The 21,816-nt window shown below is 42.6% G+C and overlaps 1 protein-coding gene across 7 annotated transcripts; it reads right to left on the bottom strand.

Annotated features, from left to right (window-relative positions):
* Positions 1-920: 920 nt before the first annotated feature.
* TMEM250 (transmembrane protein 250) lies at positions 921-20,764 on the bottom strand. Of its 7 annotated transcripts, none has more exons than XM_089677020.1 (4): positions 20,603-20,764; positions 16,059-16,125; positions 5,963-6,013; positions 921-1,521 (listed from the first exon to the last, which is right to left on the bottom strand). In XM_089677020.1, the coding sequence occupies exon 4, from the start codon at positions 1,387-1,389 to the stop codon at positions 970-972; it is 420 nt and encodes a 139-aa protein (XP_089533146.1). In that variant the 5' UTR covers positions 1,390-1,521; positions 5,963-6,013; positions 16,059-16,125; positions 20,603-20,764; the 3' UTR covers positions 921-969. The 7 variants fall into 7 exon arrangements, with proteins under 7 accessions (XP_089533146.1, XP_089533148.1, XP_089533144.1 ...); XM_089677022.1 differs by having other exon boundaries at positions 5,944-6,013; XM_089677018.1 differs by lacking the exon at positions 16,059-16,125.
* Positions 20,765-21,816: the final 1,052 nt, after the last annotated feature.

Consider the following 21,816-nt stretch of genomic DNA (forward strand, 5'->3'; position numbering starts at 1 on the left):
CAATGTAACTTGGGCTTGAATAGGAATGATGACTTCTGACTGTGCTATAGGCAGTATGGTACTTAATGAGAACCTGTGGAGAAAAAAAATAGGCTATTGCTGCATGTAAAGGTGCAGGTTCTGGATCTGTCATCCCATCCCTGACATCACCAACTACTGGGTAGAGGAGCAAAGATCAACTTGACAAACCCTGAGCCTGTAGCTTAAAAAATGAGTAAGCAATGGCAGCTTTTATACTTCTGCCATTACAGACTACCTTGAAAAGGGTTAGGCTCTTGTTTTGCTGGGTCCGAGAACTGGTTTAGGTTTGCAGTAGAAACACTACTTGGACTTCTTTCCATGTTTACATAGCTTTCTTTCCTATTAAATGTACAACTTACTGGTAACAGACATAAATAGACAAAAAAGTAAAGAAAAAAAAAAGAATGACAATGAAGAACAGAACACCTAAACTGTCACCCTGAAACCTATGCAGGCACACTAATGTCCCTTCTGGGAGACCTGGGACATTCTTATATGTAAACTTTACCAGTCAAGCACCAGCCTGCCCACTCACACAACACCTTGCTGGACACTGTCTGCCCATCACTTTGAACAACTGATATTCAAAGAGATGGGCCTGCCCTTAACTTTCTCAGGAAAGCTCAGATTTCCCAATTTAGGGAACCACACTACGGGAGGCTCCTGCAGCATTCAAGAGGCTATGACAAGGTATGAGGACGCATCGGAGCCTGTCTGCCTTTTATTTAATGCTGGCAGTTTAGGGATTGTAAAAAAAAGGATAGGATTACTTTAAATTATTGACTTATCCAGCTAGACTACTGCCTGCTTTCTTGATGTGTAGTTACATACGTTTATTACAAACAAAAAAAAAAGGAGCACTTTTGCATCAATAAATAAAAGAAAAACACAAGAACAGCTCATACTTCATCTGCCAAAGAACAGTGTTCTTCATCGGCATGCATTTATTTACATATCTATAAACACCATAAAACACCAGCCGAGTCCACCGACAAGCAGCATGGTTACATGAATCCCATAAATAAGCAGTTCGTTCAAGAGGCTAAAGTCGACCCGCCTCCGCCCTAGCAGCAGCAGGATGATGGACAGTTTGTACTGGAAGCGTAGGAAAATTCGGATGCCAAGATACTGAAGGCAAAACAAGATCGAGAGTGCCACCCAGAGGATGGAAGTGAAAAGGCTGCAGCTGAAATATAGCAGGAAGCGGATGAATCCATACATCCATCTGGACTTCAGGTAGATGTCAAAGTTGTTGTACTTGGTGCGCACTAGGTGCGTGGTCCGAACCGGTCCGCAGGCGGAATGTAGGCAGGTAGTGTGAGGGCCGTGGAATGAGCGAACACGGCGGGGAATGGGGATTACAGGCATCGGGTACCCTGGCGTATGCAGAGTCGCAGGGGAGGGCGTAGTAGGTTCATATCACCAGATTGGCGGGTTGCCAAGAAACTGAGAAAAAAAGAAATATGGAACAAGGGGCCGGAAATCCAGCATCATCCTTACCTGGAAAAGGAGAAAGGTCTTAAAGCAAAATTATGGCTTAGATCAGACTGTCTTCAGTTAATACAATTGTAACAAAACCACCATGTAATGTAACATTATTAGCTAATTATTAGCTGGAAAAAAAACCGTAGATGCTGACTTTTAAAATACAGCCACTTACCTGTCCCTCAGTCCAGCGGTGTTCTCACCACCGCTGGTTTCACCGGCCATCTTCTCTCCCTAGCACCAGCATCTTTAGTGTGGGCACCTGGCTGTGATAGGGCCGGGTGCCCACTGTGCATGCGCGAGAAGCGCTGCACTTTGTGAATGGCCCCATAGTCTTCTGGGACCTGTCACATGTCCCAGAAGACTATGGGGAGGGAGGACAACTTCCGCTTCCGATCGCTGGGGCGACCGCAGTGGAAGTGGGAACGGGTACCTGTCAAATTCGTGTAACCGCTCCCCCAAGGTGCAAATCCTTAATGAGGAGCGGGGGACAAAGCATTCAAGTGGAATTTCCCCTTTTGGGTGGAACTCCACTTTAAGGTGTAAACATGTAAAATATCCAGCAACAAACCATTTTTTATTATTTTCAGTATTCTGGCCCGAACTGGCTATACCTGCATCACTTCTCTTTCAAAAGTGTACAAAAGGTGCTTTAAAGAAGTATTAAACCCAAAAGCAAACATTTATTATATTGCAGCTTACCAATTCTTAGGTGTGATGGCTGCATTTGTTTTCTTTTCAAGGCTTTCTTTCTTCTATTTCCATCAGGTGATCCAGCTAGCAAGTCTATTGTTTTTCAAAAGCTCAAGCTTTCCAGCAGAATGTATCATGTATCAGTTTACATGAATGACATAAACCACTTAAAGTGATAAAATGCAGTAAGGTGAAAAACCTTCTGCCTTTACAACCACTTTAACACTGGCAAGGGTGATCACCTTTTATTTATTCACGTAAAACCTTCATCCCAAAAGGAAAAAAAAAACTGTTTGATGTAGCTGATTATAAAGTATTAGCTGGAGTTTGGCTTCAATTAGTATTTTGTATTTAATACATTTAAATGTACAAATATACATTTAAATGTACTGCTAATACATTTAAGGCCTCGTTCACACAAATCTGTCTGCTCAGTGTGGAATCTATCCATTGATGTGGGATGACCATCGTACACATCGGATCAAACGGGTGGTCAGAGCAGCGTCCTCTCTCTCTCTTCCCGATTGCAAGTGACTGGACTTCAGTGTGGACACCGCTCCCCATATACATGCCGGTGAGGTGACTTTTGCTTATTATCCAGCTTTGAGCGGCGCCAAATTATTTTGCACACCAGATAATCCATAATTGATTTTCAGCACCTTTAATGGCACTAGTTACCCTCATACTGTTAATCATAAGCACAAAGTTCCATTGTTCCTGGGTACTTTGGAATTAAGAATAGCTTACCAACAAACAGCACCTGAAGATGTGAACAATTTCAATCAATTGCTGCCCTTCAGAGGATCCTAAAGCTATATACTAACTAAATGAAATATTTTACGCATTTCGTTTTTTAGGTTTTGAGACAGACAAAAATGTAGGCAAATTTTGTTCTATAGCGCTGCACTTCAATTATACATGTATTTTAACGTTTTTAAAAGGTTCCTTGCCACATATCCTGTTTTTGGAAACTGCTTACACACATGAATGTAACAGAACCTCACTCAGTCTGTAATTATATTAGCATCTTGTAGTTCCAAACACAGCAGAAATCCAACTGGGAGAGAAAAACAGGCAAAACCAAAAGACAACCAGTCCTTTCTACAATAGATAGTACACAGGGAGGAATTACAACATTGTGTTGCTGTTCCTTCACCATCCAATCACAGGTGGGTTGGTCTTAGACCAAATGTTAATGCTTTTATTGAAGTAGGGTCAGAGTTTGGCTGTGCTGACAGGGTTGCCTGTAATGCAAAATTAGCTGAACAAAATTACAATTTTTTTGTTTGCCTACAGTTCCACTTCCAAGCCCAACTTCAGCCACAAACTTGGCCAATTAACCGATAACGCTTTTTTTTTTCATGAATTTGTCAGGACTAGCCCACCTGCAGGAAACACAAGATCAGAAAGTTTAAATGGCTGCCAGGAGCCATTGCCTTACAGTGATAGCAAGATGACTGAGAAATACTGTTTTGAAGGATTTATGGAAAAAGGTATTCTCAGGAAATAACTCAGGTTATCCCAAATCATCCTCCATGACAGTTCATTAGAGAGACTAGCAAGTTGTTACCACAGGTTACCTAAAGTATCTTCCCCCTGAAGGCTTTATCTTGGCTGGAAAAGAACTTATAGTGAAACTTTAGTCGGAAAATAAAGTCCAGATAGATCACTTCTGGCTGGTCCCTTTTGCAGGTATAGCTATGAAAACATTAAAAATAAGAGCTGTTTAAAATCCAGTAATGCACGGTCTCATCCTGCTCTGCACCTGCTCAATTGTTCAGTTGCTCAGCACTGTGCCGAAAATCAGAGCCACTAGAGGCCAATCTGCTGACAGCCTAAGGATTTAATGCTGCTCACGGACTCTGGGCTTCAGCAAAAATGGCAACCCCTGGCAAGAAAGAGGAACAATGCTGAAGGCAGTTTACAGCACACTTTAATTTTGGTAGCATAAATATTAATGTGGAATATATGATCCTTGCTATAGAACATTATTTTTTATCAAGTTGTTATGGCTAAAGTTCTACTCTAGTCCAATAGTTCTTAACAAATGTGTTATCACTGCTCCATGTGGCTGATATGCACATCTGCTCAACAGAGGCACAGTCTCTTTCAGCCCAGGACCTTTAGACCGCGTGGAATAAGCTGTGATATGTAAGGGACATTGTATCCCTGTTGTTATGTAGGTTATGTTAAATCGCTAGACAGATCTATCTCACTGGATACTGTGGATTCTTTATTTCCTCTCTTAGACTTGTCAAAGAGTATAAAAGAGTGCCTTGTGTTTTTTCACACTGAGGTGCTCTTGGTTTATTGGAGCTTGCATCTTCTAACATCCGATGAGGCAAACTTGGGGGCAGATGCATGTTGACTGAAAGATGGCAGAACTTTTTGATCAGTATAAAGCTCTTAAAACATGTTGAGCAGGTAAGCAGGATCTGGTCGTATAATGACGCTGTCTTAAAGCAGAGTAAAGAAAGGTTATTTTACTGAAAGGACCTGAATCCTGCTGACCCTATGGCAGATGTAATAACAACTAGAAATACTAGGTGTTTAATAGCAGCATCTGTAATGGAGATGGCAGTTTGTAAGTCTATTTAATACGATCTTCAGGTCCCAAGGAAGTATTGTAAGGAACTTTGAAGGTTTAAGCCTAAGCAGAGCTTTAAAGAAATGCTTGACTGAGGACTTATTGAAGAGGAAACCCAATATCGATGCAACTCTTGTAGTCTGTGTTGGTAATGTGGGCCCAGAATGACTTTCAGGCTTGGCTCATCTTTGTCTTTAATTGTCATCTATTCAGAATCCACACAATCAGTTTTAACTCCAACAGATGAGGGTGTAGGACTTGGTGATGTGACAGGAGAGCCTTCCTGTTCCAGGGAAGGCTAGGGGGGTATTTTGCCATCCTCTGCGGAATTGAGAACCAGGCTCATCTCAGACATAGGGGGGCAAACAGGAGAATTCTGAATTGCTCATATTGAGTTCCTTGATTAGCTTGTAGGCTACACTATCCAGCCCCACTGGAATCCCATGTGGATTTAAAAAAAATGGTATTTTGGCATTTTGTGAAGTAGTAAATAGGTCTAATTGAAGAATGCCCATCTTATCACTAATAGACATTTTTCTTGTCTGATTTGGGTTTGGCTTAGCAAAATTGCCATGATATTTTCTTTCCTCGTGATATGGATATTGAGGGCAGATTTTCCTCTGCTGAGGTCATTATGGGATTGCCTTTCTTCAGAAGTGTCTTGGACCTGTACCCCCTTATGAATTAGGTAGGACACGGTCATGATTTTGTCGGACAGTACCAGTACATGTTTTGTCAAAATTCTGGGTCTGAAATGTCTGAGTGCTTCCTCCACTGCCTGAAGTTCTGTGTCATTTGATGATTGTACGACAAAGGGAGGTGGCTATCTGCTTTGGGCAGGGTTGTTTAGGAAGTGGACTCCTTCACCCTAGGAGCTGGCACCCTTGGTGACTTTCAACTGAGTTTAGTAGCATGGCAACCTACCTTGACTGAGATGGCTCTTCTCAGTCCTTCATTTCAGGGAACTTTTCACTCCCCTGCTCATAATTAGAGGTCTGTCCAGGCTTTCTTTTTGGTCATTCCAGTTTCCTAGGCCTATATCCTGAAAAAGTCTAGAATGAGCCTGCACCCAAACCACCCCCCAAATGGCTGACATCAGGCTACCTGAAATGGACATAGCTTTCCATGTTGGTAGCGCATCAAGGTTCTGCACCCACCTTGTCAGGGAGCACCCACCTTGTCAGGGACGCAATCTGTGACATTTCCTCTTCCATAAGTTAGGGTGACCTAGAAAAATAACAGAAAGAAAAAACAGCTTGATCAGGGCTTGAGCTGGACTAATTTCAGGATCAAAGTTAATGGTCAGTGTCTTTTAGGTATGATAAAAAAAAAAAGTTTTAGTGTGTTTAAGTAGGATAAAAATTAAAAAGCAAAATGCGCACTATTGTTTCTTGACCCAACTACAGGTAGAAACAACAAACAATGTATACTTTTGTCATATTGCTGCTAACATTAGGAGTAGGAGAGTTTATTTATGGTACTTGTATAGCGCCACCAATCTATGCAGCGCTTTACATATATGTTATACTGTACATTCACATCAGTCCCTAACCCTCAAGGGGCATACAATCTAAGGTCCTTAACTTACATTCATACATACACATACTAGGGCCAATTTAGACAGAATCCAATTAACCTACCAGCATGTCTTTGGAATGTGGGAGGAAACCGGAGTACCTGGGGAAAGCCCACGCAGGCACAGGGAGAACATGAAACCTCCAGGCAGGTAGTGCCATGGCTGGGATTCGAACCAATGACCCTAGTGCTGCCAAGCGATAGTGCTAACCATTTAGCCACTGTGCTACCCTGAGTTTATTTGTTCTTTTTAAATGGATCATGCCCCAATAAGTCCTGCAAAAAACAAGGTATAATTCACCTGGATACTGGTCATTGCAGCTAAAGTTTTACTATCACATGCTAAAATGACACTAAACTGGGTTTAGGAATTAAGATTTGTTTTAGCTATTATAAAGGGGAGAAGATTACCATCACTTCTAACATTATCTTTGTGAAAATTCTTGTTGCTGGGGCCAGGCCAAAGGGGAGTGCCTGGAACTGGAAATGTGTTTTTTTCCAAATTTCTTACAGCAAAGCACAGCAATTGTTAGTGGTCTAGATCAGGGGTCTCCAAACTATGGCCCTCCAGCTGTTGAAGTACAAGTCCCATCATGCCTCTGTGAGTCTTTCCTGTGGCTGTCCAAGTCATGCAAGGCCTCATGGGACTTGCAGTTCCTCAACACCTGGAGAGCCATAGTTTGGAGACCCTGGTCTAGATGGATGGATATATGTAGACATGCATCCTTAATGTCTATGATGTTCATGAATACTTCTGGGGGAAGTTTATTTATCGTATACATGCTTTCCATCCTGAATCCTGTATTTCACTTTTTAATTTTTTTTTTAGGTTGATATTTAGGCAAAACGTTCCAGTGGTTTCTGATTTGCTGAAGAAGGTTTCTGATCTTGTTGAAGGAGTTCTACTAAAGATTGGTTCATATCTGTGGCTAATGTTGGGTTTGGAGGGAATTCGGTAATTAAATGTTTCTGGGTGGCTGGTTGCACCAATTCAGGTTTTTAACCCTCTCTGATCAGATTCAGAAAAAAAAAAAAAAAAAAAAAAAAAAAAGGTAAAAAGCACTGGTGCTGCACATCAGTGGATGAACCAACACCCCCCCCCCCCCCCCCCCCGCAATTTTCCACATCGCATTTGGCCATTCTGAAAATAACCTTTTCTTTCTGTCCACATTTTTTCTAAAACTCTGACCCAAAGATCAGTTTTCTGTCAAACAGGAGGCAACAGAGGAGACTGCATCATCAACTGCCTAGGTCTTGAGCCATACTGTCCAGCATAGAGTTTACCGGGGCAATAATATGCTTACAGCCTCTGCTGAGGAGTCTGTCATAAATGCCGCCACTTTAGAGATGAGCTGAATAGACCTTATAACATCTTCTCCTACAGTGGTTTGAAATAGGTGCACCTGTAGCTGTTCAATTCAGAAGTCAAGGTTCCTAGTGAAAAAGGCATTTGCCTGTTAACTTAAATGCTGAAGCAGATGCTAGCCATGCCTTTTTTTTTTTTTTAAACAAACCTTTTTCCTGTCCATGGGATATTTCAATTGTCCCATGTCCTCAAAAGGATTATTTTTTTATACCTCGGCAAGAGAAGTGCCTCTTTTTCTTTTTGGAAAAATGAGCCTATTTCCCCAAGTCCTTCTGTTTCCATAGTATGATGTTCTTCAACGACTGGTGCATAGAAGACAAAGTGCAGTGTATAGTTGGCCTTGGATTGATTTGACCTTTGATTGTTCTTGGATCTGCTCTATAGTCTTTCAGTTTTTTAATTTATTAAAATGAAAATATACTGTATACCGGTATGTTGAAGTACAGGATTCTTCTCTTCCTCCTGTTTCTCTGTCCTCGGAGGCTGACTGTTCTGAGCTAAGCTCTATTCTAAATTCAAAAAGCGTCAAGTTAGCCCTGGATTCTCTTGGCACCTTTTGTGGTGGAAATTTAGGTGATATTTGTGCAGGTTCATGTCATGTTTTAGGATGACCATCAGATCTTTAAAAGATAGAAGTTTCTACTCCCTCAATTTTGTCAAGACACGATTAACAGACAAGGGTCCCAAGCAGAAGAATCTTGGAACTGAAGGAAGGGGTAAGCCCAACACTACAGGGGCAGGGAAAGCCTGAAATGAGTTATAGAGGTAGAATGGTATAGCGGGTGACGCCAGCTAGATAACCTCCCACTAGCCCCCTCTGCCTTAGGCTTGTAGAGCCCCTTCGGCACACAAACCTAGCTTTCGATTGTCAAGGAAAACATCTGACCTCTGCATCTGACCCAAGAGGAAAAAAAAAACCAAAAAAACAAACCAACCAGCAAGCTGGTCACAGGATGCAGGAAACACAAGGACCAAAGGCAATGGCACTTGTGAGCCTTTTAATACTTTGTCCTTGTACTTCCTGCAAGTGGGTAGAGCCATCTCTCTAGTGAAACATTCTGGAGGATGAGTTAAGAACTTTATTTTTAATACAATGGTAAAGGGTTAAAAACCGTCAGAATTATTACTGTGTCACCTCAAGGGAGATTTTGCCTCTAATGCTTTCACAGGGACAGGGCTTTATGTGAAATTTCTTCAATCAAAGGGCAATAATTGCAATGAAGGGTTACAACTTCCGCCATCTTTTTATTGCCGTTAGTGTCTTCCTGCCACGTGACCTCTGTTTCCCAAATTTCTTGTCCTGGTGTCACAGGGACAGAAAATTAGAGAAAGGCTTTTCAAAGGGGTCACATGTAGCAGTAAAACATGACAGCGGCTTTAACTTTTCCCAACTCTATGTAAAATTTAAAAAAAATGTACACAAAATGCTATGTGCAATCTGAGCCAAATGTTTTAGTACATTCAGCATACACTTAATGGTTTACAATGGACAGAAGCTGAAATATACTTTTCTTACAATGAGACTACTTAGAACAGGATGGGCCTTTCAAGCGCCAGCACTTTTGAAAATTAAAAATTATAAAAAAAAAAAAATAAATAAAAAGGAATGGCTTCCTAAGTATGATATTATGGATGTCTAATTAATATGCTACTGGATTCCTGCTTTAAAGCAGAAGTGTGGACACAAAGCTAAATAAACATGAAATACACATTTGTCACATTCTACCTACCAAAAATGTATATTCCTGTTGAATCAGTTTTCTAATCCAGACACTATTTTTATAGAAAGCCCTGACCACTGACTTTTCTATATTGTAGTTAAAGTAATATATCTTGGTCAAGGCTGTAATTGAACAGGTTATTGGTGAGGTCTTCTCCATGTTCTCTCCTCCAATCAGCAAACTCCAATTGTTAGATTTAAAGCACTGAGCAATGCAGAAACGCCTGATTAGCTTACAGCACTGCCCTTTCTTTGGCAGTCTGAATGCTGCTGTGCAGGGGATTATCGGCAAACAGTAAAAAACAAAATGAGTACTATTCAGAAATACATGTTTAATGAATAACTGCAACAAATGGGGGGTGGGGAGGGAGTCTTAAACTGCCGTCTACACTTACTCTTCTGGCAGCAACAGCATATAAACAAACCTCTAGCCACTATGCCAGCCCTGGATTTGTTTACTTTTTTTTACTCCTAGCCATGTAATAGAAGTGATTTGGGCACCTGCACACTTGCCACCATGTACAACTTCTACATGATGGGGAACATGATGGGTTCCCCCCCCCCATTGTGTGTCTTTATGGGGAAAAAAATGGCAGGCTTACAAAACCCCCCCTCTTCCCCACCTCTATGTGTTCTGGACTTAACTGTCATTACTGAACTTCCATGAGACAGAAGAGCACCAGGAGACCTGTCACCTGCCCTATGCTATCCTATAGTGGTGCTTATTAGCCCTCTTGTGATAGCTATAAAAGTTTTTTTAAAAAAAGAAAAAAAATATGTTTAACCCCCCCCCCCAAAAAAAATAAGGAGCACCCACGAACATATGAATGCAAACGTGCATTGGATGTGCATACATACAGAAAACGTATTGCGGTGCTTGCCAGAGTGAGAGCAATAATTTTAGGGCAATCAATCACGGTTAAAGGATAAGTTCTTATTTCACCCATATTCAGGGTGTCACATGCAAATGGACCCGCCCCCCATCCCCGTTATGACAGCTAGCGGTGGATCTTCTCCCCCCTGCTAGCTGTCACAATTTTAAAAAAACGAGGCCGTGCAGGGCTCTGGCTGCTCGGCCACATCACTCATTCACAGTATTCTGTGAATGAGAACACTACAAGTTCCAAGAGCCTTTACGGCTGTTGGCTTGTAGTTCTCGATGAATTACCACAGCGCTGTGGAGCACCGCGGCAGTTCATTCAGTCTTCCTGTCAGATGTACGGGCACACAGATACACTGACAGGTCTGCAGGAGACCTGCATGTCACCAGCAATCTGTTTGAAGCTCAACATATCTGATATCTTTTTACTCCAAACAGCCTCATCTTTTATATTTTTTTTTTTTAGAAAACATGTTTTACAAAACATGGTGATTATATTGTGTTTGTGCACTAAATAGTTTGACTGTATGTTTTTGAAAGAGAAGAGAGATGCAGCTAAAGGTTAAAGTGAATCTGTGCTTTACCCAGTTAGGACAAAGCAACAGGTTAATTTTAATATCCCCCTTTCCAGCAGCAGGTACATACCTTGATTTTTCTAATTACTCTATGCAGTCAAAGAGGAAGGATCTGTGTAAATGTTTTCCAGTCAGAGTTTTAGGTGGAACTCCAGCTTTACCCACCACTAACCCCAACGTTTCCTTGCATCTTTTTTTTCCCCCTTTACATACCTTTTTCCCCTGCAGTCTTCAGGCCAGTCTATTATGTCAGTCTAGGAGTAATTTGGACCTCACTCAGCCTGGGCACAAAACAACCTGGAGTCACAGGAAGTGGGTTGAATGGCACTGTCCATCATTTAACCCGGGAGAGACCAGCGATGCAAAAGGGAGGAAAAAGTAGTGGTCAGTGGCAAAAAGTGGAGTGTTTGGACATTTTTTTCTGTTTTTAAACAGGAAGGGGGTATAATTAAAAACAAAATACTTGATGGAGTTCAGTTGTAAACAGAGCAGACTGTCTCCCCATCCCCATATAACAGTCAATCACCACTGTTACATGGCGGGAGTCACATGTTCCATCATACCTGGAAGCAATGGGTATTTCTTTTTCTCCAGGTTGTTAAACAAAGTTCAAAGGAGCAAAGAAAGGAGAGTATGTGCTGCTGGGGGTCAAAAGGGAACGAACTGTTCTAGGAACTGAATACACAAGATTTCTGGTGTGTGTGTTTAACAAATAGTTTTAGTTTCATATTTTGAAGGACCTGACAGGTTCATATTTAGTATAACCATTCAAAAGATACTGAACACTTGCCCTTTCAGGGAAACGCGACATTGTCTGTGTAAATGGACTCATCCTGACCCATTAATACTTACCTTACCAGAACTACCTACCGCTCCTTTCTTTCTCACAACCGGCAATAATGTTCAGTTTTTCCAAGTTTGGAGGAGCATAGTAAACCTTTGCAGAAACTCTTACTTCACCCTGAGTCAACTGCAGAAGAATAAACAAATGGGATCCAGATTCACTGAAGTGAATAGCAGACTGCTAGCAGCTACTGCTGCTCCATGATCAATCATAATTTTACTGTACTGGTGAATCTGTGAAGGTTAAGAAAGGCTCAGCTATATTAATGTGCTCCCAGACTTAATGTACAACGCATTTATGTTTTGCTTCCGACTTGGATTTGTAAAGCAACTTTTAGCTTTATAGAAAGTGGTGATCACATTTTGAAATGGACCATATGGAGCAAGATTCACTCATACCTAATTGTTGCTTTTGCCATGTAATGTTTCTATCTCACTATGCATGCTAATTGGAATGTGATCTAAATATGGGGAAAAGAAACAGTGAATGCATCTCAAACCCATTTCAGATGTAAGGCATTTCTTTGCTGAAAGCATAATATGTATGGCTTTCATTTGAGTCTAAAGTTCACGTTCGCTAACCCTAACAGAGTAAAGCCAGATGCAGATCAATAAAAGCAAGCAATATTCCAGTACTTGAGATTATCATGTTACAGAAATCCTCTCTGTGATAAAATCCCTTCTTGCCAGAAAATACTCAACCAGTTAGTTTTTAAGAATAAGAATAACATCTCAAACACATCCTATTTTCTGATGGTGTAGCTGTTTAGCTTTTTAAATAGAACATATCAGGCCTCATACACAGGTGTACTGATCCACATGCCCTTGTGGAGAGCTGTCTTCACCTACCTGAGATGCACAGGTGTTCAATGCAAGGGTATACAGACAGCCTGCTCAAATCAATGACAGGTGGACGGCTGCACAGACCTGCACAGACCTCTATGCACATATCGGAGTGTAGATTCAAGGGGGTCTGATGCTCAGATCAGAATACAGTCTGTCTACATCATGATCCATGCATTGGACCTGCATGGGTGCGCATGAAAGTCCATGCAGACGGCTGCCTGTCAATTATTTGAATAGGCTGCCTGCAAGCCCCAGCATAGAACTCGACTTGTGCATCCGGGGGGCTGAACACGGCCCTTTGCACAAGTGCAGGATACACAGTTGTGAATGAGGACTTAAAGTGTAATGTGGGGAATGATTAAAAACCCTATCATTTTAAGTTTTCCTGTCTATGTCTCTTTGTGACGTTTCCCTTTATTTCATGTCCTGGAGACGCAACAGGAAATCACAACAAATTGAAAAGAATTCCCTTGTGACAGTTTTCACCAAAATGGTGTCTCCATTGAAAGATCACCCCTCACCTTTTGTCCTGGGGACACCTGTAAAAATGTTGTATTTCCCCTCACTTTCTGTGTTTGTGACAGTGGTCACCAGGATAAACACAGAGGATGAAACTACAGCATCTAACAGAGTCACAGACATCAATAAAATATTGGCAAGAGTTCAACTTTTTGCTACAGTATCCAAAAAAAAAACAAAAAAGGAAGTTTGGGCTATACAAAACCTTTAACCGTACCTAAGCCCAAAAAGAAATTTGTAATGTATTGTAGCTGCCAAATAGTGATAGAGGTGGCTGCAATGTTTTTTTTAAATATGTTTATCGAGGGATCTGGCCATTGCACACTTTCTGTTTTAGGGCGGCAATACTTATCCACTCCATCTCTGGAGGAGCACCACGGCCACCCCTGGACAGCATTACTGTCAGCCTGTAGAGATGGTAGTGTTAGATGGATTAACAGATTTAGATGGACTTTACATAAGTGGCTAACAACTTAAAGGCTGACTCATGGCAAAAAATGAACCCCATCTCATTCCTTCCTATCACTACCCTCTAGCCAATTGCCAGAATTTAAAATAAAAACTCTATCAAAATACCCTTTTTACTTACCTAAACCTGCTGTCACCTGACTTTCAGGTCCTGATCCTTCATTCGTTTTTTTTTTCTGGCAAGGTCCTTCCTCAGGTGTCCATATCACTGTTTGCGTGATGTGGATGCTTTCTATTGACTGTCCAGCGGCAAATTCTCAAGATTGATGCAATTGCAAGATGACAGTAGGGGAATGGGATGGTGACGGATAACTGATACTTTGGAGGACAAAGGAGAGATCTGGGGTCCCTAGATCTCTCCACAAAGAGTACCTGTCACTGCCCATGCTATCACAATAAATGTTGTTTAACCCTTGTGATAGAAATAAAGTCCATCCCAAAGAATTTAGAGACAGTGCATTAAAAATAAAGTAAATAAATAAAACTTTTTAGAGACTTACCCCCCCCCCGTGCACACGCAAATACGAATGCGCATGTAGGTCCCGCACACATATGTAAAATAGTGATCGCACCACACGTGAGGCATTGAAGCAAACGTTAGAGTGAGCACAATAATTCTACCGCTAGACCGACTGTTTAACTTTAAACTGGTAACCTGTAAAGGCTTTTAAAGCATTGCCTATGGATAACGTAATGTACCATAGCATGTGTCAGTTCCAGGGGTGTGCGCAATTCTAAACCATGACATGTTAGATACTTATTTACTCGGTGTAACATCTTTTATATGTTATCAAAATATTGGGTATTATATTGTGTTTGTGTTCACTAAAATTCATTAAAGTGCATTTTTTCCTGCAAATTTGTATTTGATAGACCACTGCACATATATCATGTGCCATTAAAAAAATGCAACAGCCACCATTTTATTCTCCAGCGTCTTTGCTTTCAGAAAATATATAATGTTTGGGGGTGCTAAGTAATTTTCTAGCAGAAAAGTGAAGATTTTTATATGTATGCGAGAAATGTCAGCACTGGCCCAGTGGGCAAGTGGTTAAAAACTGTGCAGCTTAGTGAAAAGCTAATTAACTTTGGTTTCATACCTATTGGCCATTTGGGCCCTGCAGAAGCCTGTCCAAAAAAATCCCAGTTAGTAATCACCACGCCCTAGTTTGCTTTTAGAAAATGAAAACCACAGGATGCTTGTTCTCAAGGTTACATGAGCGAAAACCATTAACATTTCTACATTTTCTTTATAGCATAGTAAATCAGCAATTTTTGAGTTTGGTTCTACTTCATTCAATTTAGTCTCAGTTTCTAAAGCTGGATCGGCTGCAAAAAAGGATGTTTACTTCCTGCTTTCACATCATAGGGTTGTAGGGTAGTAAGGCCTAGTTACCTCATTTTTAGATCCAACAGTTCCTAGCAAAGTAATACCTGAATTGCACACCCTATGAACTGAGCATCTGACCCATGCTAAATTACAGAATTTGGAATAAATGTAAGATTTGCAGAACGTCTTTTCTGACCTGTCTAATAAATTTCGGCAATGGGAATTTTAAAGCATTTTTTGTCAGGTAAATTAAATTGCCTTCAAAGCCGTACCTGCAAAAGAAGAAGTAATTCTAAAGGTTTATTTTTTTGTAAAAAAAACAAAAAACAAAAAGAACAAACATGTCTATACCTGCTGTGTACAGTGGTTTTGCACAGAGCAGACCGGATCCTCCTCTTCTCGGGCCCCCACCGGCACTTCTGGCCTCTCCCTCCTGTTGGCGTCCCCACAGCAAGCAGCTTGCTATGGGGGTACCCGCTGCTCCATGTGTCCATTCACACACGGAGCCGCGGCTTGGCCCCACCCCCTCCCCATTGGCTGACTAGCTGTGATTAACAGCAGTGGGAGCCAATAGCTCCCGCTTCTGTCTCAGCCAATGAGAAAAGGGAGTCCCGGGATAGCCGAGACACCAGTTGCCTATCGCTGGATTGAGAAAGGGCTTGGGGGGAGTATTAGGGGGGGGGCTGCTGCACACAGAAAGTTTTTTACCTTCATGCAAAAAACCTTGAGCCTATAGAACCACTTTAAATACTTACCTCTTCTGCTACCAAATGCTGTCAACACTGAAGAGAAATCTGTCTCTGAAGTCTGCTGAAAAACTGACACCTCCAGAATCACAATCTTCCGGTTCCCCATTGTGGAACAAATTCCTCCTACCGACCTCCTTGCCACTTCAGGACACAAAAGTGATATGGGGGGGGGGCAGTGGGAGAAACCAATAAGGGACACAGGAGATCAATGCACTGTGATATGATGGTTTCTTAGCAAACTTCAGAGGAAGATTTCTCTTCAAAGGGGTGGTGTTCGACAGCTCAAGAAGACGAAAAAAGGCATTTACTTCACTTGTAGGCAGAGCTTTGAAGGACCTGACAAGTTCACATTAAGTATAACTTTTGATTAGATGTATAGCTTTGCAAGCAACTTTATTTACCTGACAAGATTGCTTTAAGTACTTCACTATGCGACCTGCACCTCGAAGTCATCAGCTTCCACATGGCCTGTAGTGGCAAAGATAAACATCTTTCTGAATGTAGTTTCTGAAAGAAGATCTTTAGTGTGTCTTATTTTAGTAAAGTCATCTATGCCCTCTCCCTGGGTCAGGCAGGTAACTTCTGGTCATGCAATCAGGTAACCACTTTTTCCATAATTCAGTCACAAAACCACCCCCTCTTCCTTAACCAATTAAATTTTACACTTTCCTGCCCAGGCCATTTTTCAGGTTTCAGCGCTCTCACACTTTGAATGACAATTGCGCGGTCATGCAACATTGTACCCAAACTAAAATTTTATAATTTTCTTCACACAACTAGAGCTTTCTTTTGGTGGTATTTAATCACAGCAGGGGTTTTTATTTTTTGCTAAATTAACAAAAAAAGACCAAAAATTTTGAAGAAAAAACACGTTTTTCTTTGTTTCTGTTATAAAAGTTTACAAATAAATAATTGTTCTTCATAAATTTAGGCCAAGATGTATTCTGCTACATGTCTTTGGTGAAAATAACCAAAATTAGGATGTATTTTTTAGTTTGTAGGAAAGTTATAGAGTTCACAAACTATGGTATAGATCTGAATATTGATCAATCCTGAAGTACTGACAGCCAATCTAATTTCTTGAGGTCCAAGAATGTCAGAACAGTACAGATATCCCCCAAATGACCCCTTTTTGTAAAGTAGACAGTCCGACGTACTTCATAACAGGCATAGCAAGTTTTTGAAGTTGTATTTTTTTTGTCATAATTTTTCGGAAAATTAAAAAATAAAAAAAAATATTTTCACTATTTGTTTTTTTACATACTGTCACCAGTGCAGTACAGCGTCATCATATAACTGGCATGGCGGTGATCAGGGACACTGACTGGTGACAGTATAAAAAAAATATATATATATTTTTTTTTTATTATTATTTTTAATTTTTTATTATTATTTTTTTTTTTTTAAAGATTTTTTTTTCATATTTCACTAGACCAAAGTAGTACAATGTTACCATAGTAACATTGTACTACTTTGGGGAAGTGATCAGTATTTTTTTTTTTTTTTTTTTTTTACACAATTTCCTTATAGCAAAGAATTACTTTAAGCAAGCAAGCAATTACCTGAATGACCGATTCATTCAGGGGTTTTTTTTTTGTGCTTAGCTGTGATTTGGCCACAGCTAATCACATGACATGTGCATGTGATTGCTGTGACCATTCACAGCTAGACACTAATATACAATGGATGGCATGAATGAAGCCATCCATTGTATACAACTGTCAGGTGACCTGCTGTGATTGGTCACAGCAGGTCACATGGTACCGGCAACGAGGGCTGGTACTCAGATCTGTCATCGGCCGTGTCCGAGGTACACGGCCGGTGACAGATCACGCCGCTGCACGGCTCTGCAAGCGCGAAAACTGCACATGTGCGGGAGGACGCCAAATGGCGTCCACCCCGGAAATCTAGTGCATTTTTGCGTCCGCCAAACGGCCATTGGCCGGGCGGCAAATGGTTAAACCTATGAGGTGGTATCGCCTCAAGTCATACAGGTAGGTGCCCCCCCCCCCAATCAGGAAGCCAATCTCTAGCAACAATCAGGTCACACCATAAGATCATCATTTCCTCATTCCGGGCTCACTTACACCAAAGGCATGTTTGATCGGTGCAGTTCAAGTATAAAACCAAGCCAAACAGCCTGGTTTTCAATCGGGCCAGGCCACTGTGTGCACTGAAAAAATAGAACATGTTGTATTTTATCGCAGGGTACTGCAAAGCATTACAGCACACAAAAGGCAAAAAAGTGACCTTGTGCTTTGCGCTATGCAATCCTGAACCTTGAACTCGGTGTGTTTTGCACTCCTGAGCTCTGAACTCTATAAGGGAAATTTTCTGTACTGCATGGGAAATAGGATTGCGGAAAAGGGGGCAATTGTAGTGGGGGGAGGGGGTAACCTTTGGATGGACTCTACACACTAGTAAGTGCGTTTCATACTTCTGCACTGTGTGCCATAGCCACTCCTGAGCCCTTCACCTTCTGCACTGTGCATTACTGACCCCTGCACTCTTTGCATTACACACTCCGGAGCCCTGCATTCTGCATGACACACACTCCTGAGCATTTAACTCATATTACGCATTCTGAGCCCTGCATTCTCTGTGTTATGTACGCCTAACCCCTGCATGATAGACAGTATGTTGTACATTTTATACACTTGACCACTTTGCCCTGTATGCTGTGCTTTATATAACATGCTTCTGACCACTGCACTCTAAGTACATTATACCCCTGCCCTGGCACTGCATACACTATGTTGTACATTACATTATGCTGGGTGACAGGGTCCTAACTAGTTTTATTACACTGGATTTTTGCCATCTACAAAAACCTCCAACCCATCAGCAGCCACAACAGATGTCCCAGTACAGTGCAGATCAGTCAATATCCAATTTTTCTACATATTTTATGCCAAATGTGTTTGTGGTGTAATTGACATTCATCACTGTGTTACTGTATTCTGTGTGAGCTGTTGGGTTGGCACACTTTCAATTAAATGTATGAAATAAAAGATACATCTACAAATACTTTTATTAATGGACAATACATTTTGGGCTGTTTCTGTCCTTAATATGATAAATCTTCCAGTGCAAATGTGATTCTTATCAGAAGTATTAAAGTGTTAGTGCACTTTTACAAAATATCTGCAAGGTGACCTAACACTGTAGCCCCTCCTCATTCCCACTGTACTGATGTTCCACGGTCCTCCGCTGTCAGACACTGGCATGCAGCTTCACCAGTGTGGGGATTTGAAATCCCCGCGGCTTAAAGTGGTTGTAAAGTTTCAACATTTTTTACCTTCATGCATAGAAAAACCTTCTGTGTGCAGCTCCTTCTTATACTTACTTGAGCCCCATCTCGATCCAGTGATGTGCATGGATCAACTTTCTGGGGGCTCTCTCTCCTCATTGGCTCCTGCTGCTGGCAATCACAGCCAGTGAACGGAGAGAGGGGAGGGGACGAGCCGCAGCCCTGTGTGTGAATGGACAAGCAGAGGAGTGGCTTGGGAGCGAGCCTGCTTGGATGCCCCCATAATAAGATGCTTGCTCTTAGTGAACTTGGCAGGAGGGAGGGACCTGGAGAGCCTGCGGGGGACCTAAGAACAAGAGGGTCAGGGCTGCTCTATTCAAAGCCACCACACAGAGCAGGTAAGTATAACATTTTTTTTTTAACTTGCCTTTAATATCACTTTAATCTCCTCTCCATACTGCTAAGCCAGTATGGACCAGAAAAATTCTAATTGCTCAGCATGGCCACAATCCGTGTAGCCGGTCCTGTCAGTACTACAAGGAGAGGAGAGAAAGCCGCAAGGATTTCAAATCACTGGACCGAGGAAGCTGCATACTGGTGTCTGACAGCGGAGGATCATGGGACTTCAGTACAGCAGGATCAGGAGGGATGGGGTCCAGTGTTAGGTCACCTTACAGATTTTCTGTAAAGGTGAACACTTTAAAGTTGGGAGGTATGAGGTATGTACTAAGACACTACAGAACACTCACATCCATATGGTGTAAAATACAATATTCTTTTTTTAGCATATTTGAATGCGTTTTTCATCCCTGGTCACCTGGAGAAAGTTGACATGTGATTCAAAAATCGTGCAGTGCATTTTTGGTGACTAAGTGCTCGTTCACACCAGGGTACTGTGCATGCGTTCTGCAAGGACACAACAAACTCAAGTTTTCTCTATGTGTCCTGTTCACATCACATGTAGTGTCACATGCAGATTTGTTTCTGCACACGAATCTGCAATGTGCATAAAATGCATTGCAGCGTGCATGAAAACTGATGTAAACTGAAAGTGCAAGTGAAATCTGTGTGTCAGTTTCCATCCGTTCCCATGCACGTATGGTGTGAACGAGCCCTAAAAGAAGGTGCATTTTGTGTGCATTTCTTGTAACAGGGTACTGAAAAAGCCACAAGGACTTTTCAAAAGCGCAGCGCACAGATGAGAACGGTTAGATAGGAATTAAATGGGAATATTTTTCAGGCACTTTTGACGTGTTAGCAGGGGCGGACTGACAACTCATGGGGCCCCCGGGCAATAGGAGATCATGGGGCCCCTGTGTCCTTGCCCAAACTCAAAAAAGCCTATGAAAAAGGTACCAGGGGCATCTCATGGGGCCCCCTACTGACCCCAGGCCCTCGGGCAGTGCCCGAGTTTCCAAATGGTCAGTCCGCCCCTGCGCGTTAGGAAGGTGCACAGGTGTGAACAGGACCCCAAAATAATGCAAAGCCCCCCATAGCCAGGAGACCCCTCATACCAGCCACATAGGTGATCCTCCCATCACAGCCAGGGGTCCCCTCCCCCAGATGACCCCCTCATCCCTTATAGTTAACTAACCACTGCCCTCCAGTCAGGTGATCCTCCTACATTGTCAGTCAGCCCCTCTGCCGGTCTGTCCGGTGACCCTTCCATAGACTTCTCTCTGTCCCTGCACTTACACGGGGTTTCCGGCCCTCGCCCGGTCCTCAGGTGCCCTGCAGTCTCCGGCTTCTCCATTCCCTGTTCTCCCGGCACCAGGCAACCGGTATCACGCCCCCTGCATGATCCTGACAGCCCAGTTGGCTCCCTCTCACTTCCTGCTTCCGGACAGCAGCTCTCGCGACATTCCGTTTCCCTGGATACTAAAGGTGAACGCTACCGTTACTATGGAGATCCTCGCGCCAGACAGACCGTTGTCACGTGACAGCATGGTGGCAGATGTGCTGGAGACTGAGAGTGGTAGCGAGTCACGTGGGAGCTGAGAGAGCGAGTCTTTCCCAGCTACTGAGGAGATATCTATGTGTGTGAAAGGGGTCAGGGATGTATAAGGAGCCCCATATGTGTGAGGAGACAGGAATATATAGGGGGCCCCATGTGTGTGTGAAAGAGGGGGGAAGGAATGTTTAGGGGCCTCATATGAGTGTGAGAGGGGTCAAGGTTGTATAGAGGGTCCTATATGTATGAGAGAGGTCTGGGGTATATAGGGGGCCCCATAGGAGAGAGGAAACAAGCATATAGGGGGCCCATGTGTGTGAGAGCGGGGAAAGAGATGCATAGGGGCCCCATATGAGTGGGAGGGGGCAAGGATGTATAAAGGCCCCTGTATGTATGAGAGAGGGCAGGGGTATATAGGGGGCCCCATATAAGAGGAGACAGGAATATATAGGGGTCCCCATGTGTGGGAGAGATGGGGAAGGGATATATAGAGGCTGGGGCCCCTATATATCCCTTCCCCCTCTCATACATAGGGGCCCCCTATACATCCTTGCCCCCTCCCACACTCATATGGATATGAGTGTGGGTGGGGGCAGGGATGTATAGGGGGGGCCATATGTATAAGAGAGGGCAGGGATATATAGGGAACCCCATGAGTGTGGGAGAGAGGGGGCAGGGATGTATAGAGGGCCCCATGTGTGTGAGAGGGGCAGGGATGTATAGGGAGTCCCATATGTGTGAGATAGGGGGCAGGGATGTATAGGGGGCCCTATAAGGGTGAGAGAGAGCAGGATGTATAGGGGCACCATGTGTGTGAGAGAAGGAGCAGGGATGTATAGGGGCCCCCATATGAGGGGGCAGGGATGTATAGGGGCACCATGTGTGTGAGAGAAGGAGCAGGGATGTATAGGGGCCCCCATATGAGGGGGAAGGGATGTATAGGAAGCCCTATATGTGT

Source organism: Staurois parvus, unplaced genomic scaffold, assembly GCF_062004578.1.
Source record: "Staurois parvus isolate SC_StPar_1 unplaced genomic scaffold, SC_StPar_1.0 ptg000176l, whole genome shotgun sequence".
Lineage (NCBI taxonomy): Eukaryota > Metazoa > Chordata > Amphibia > Anura > Ranidae > Staurois > Staurois parvus.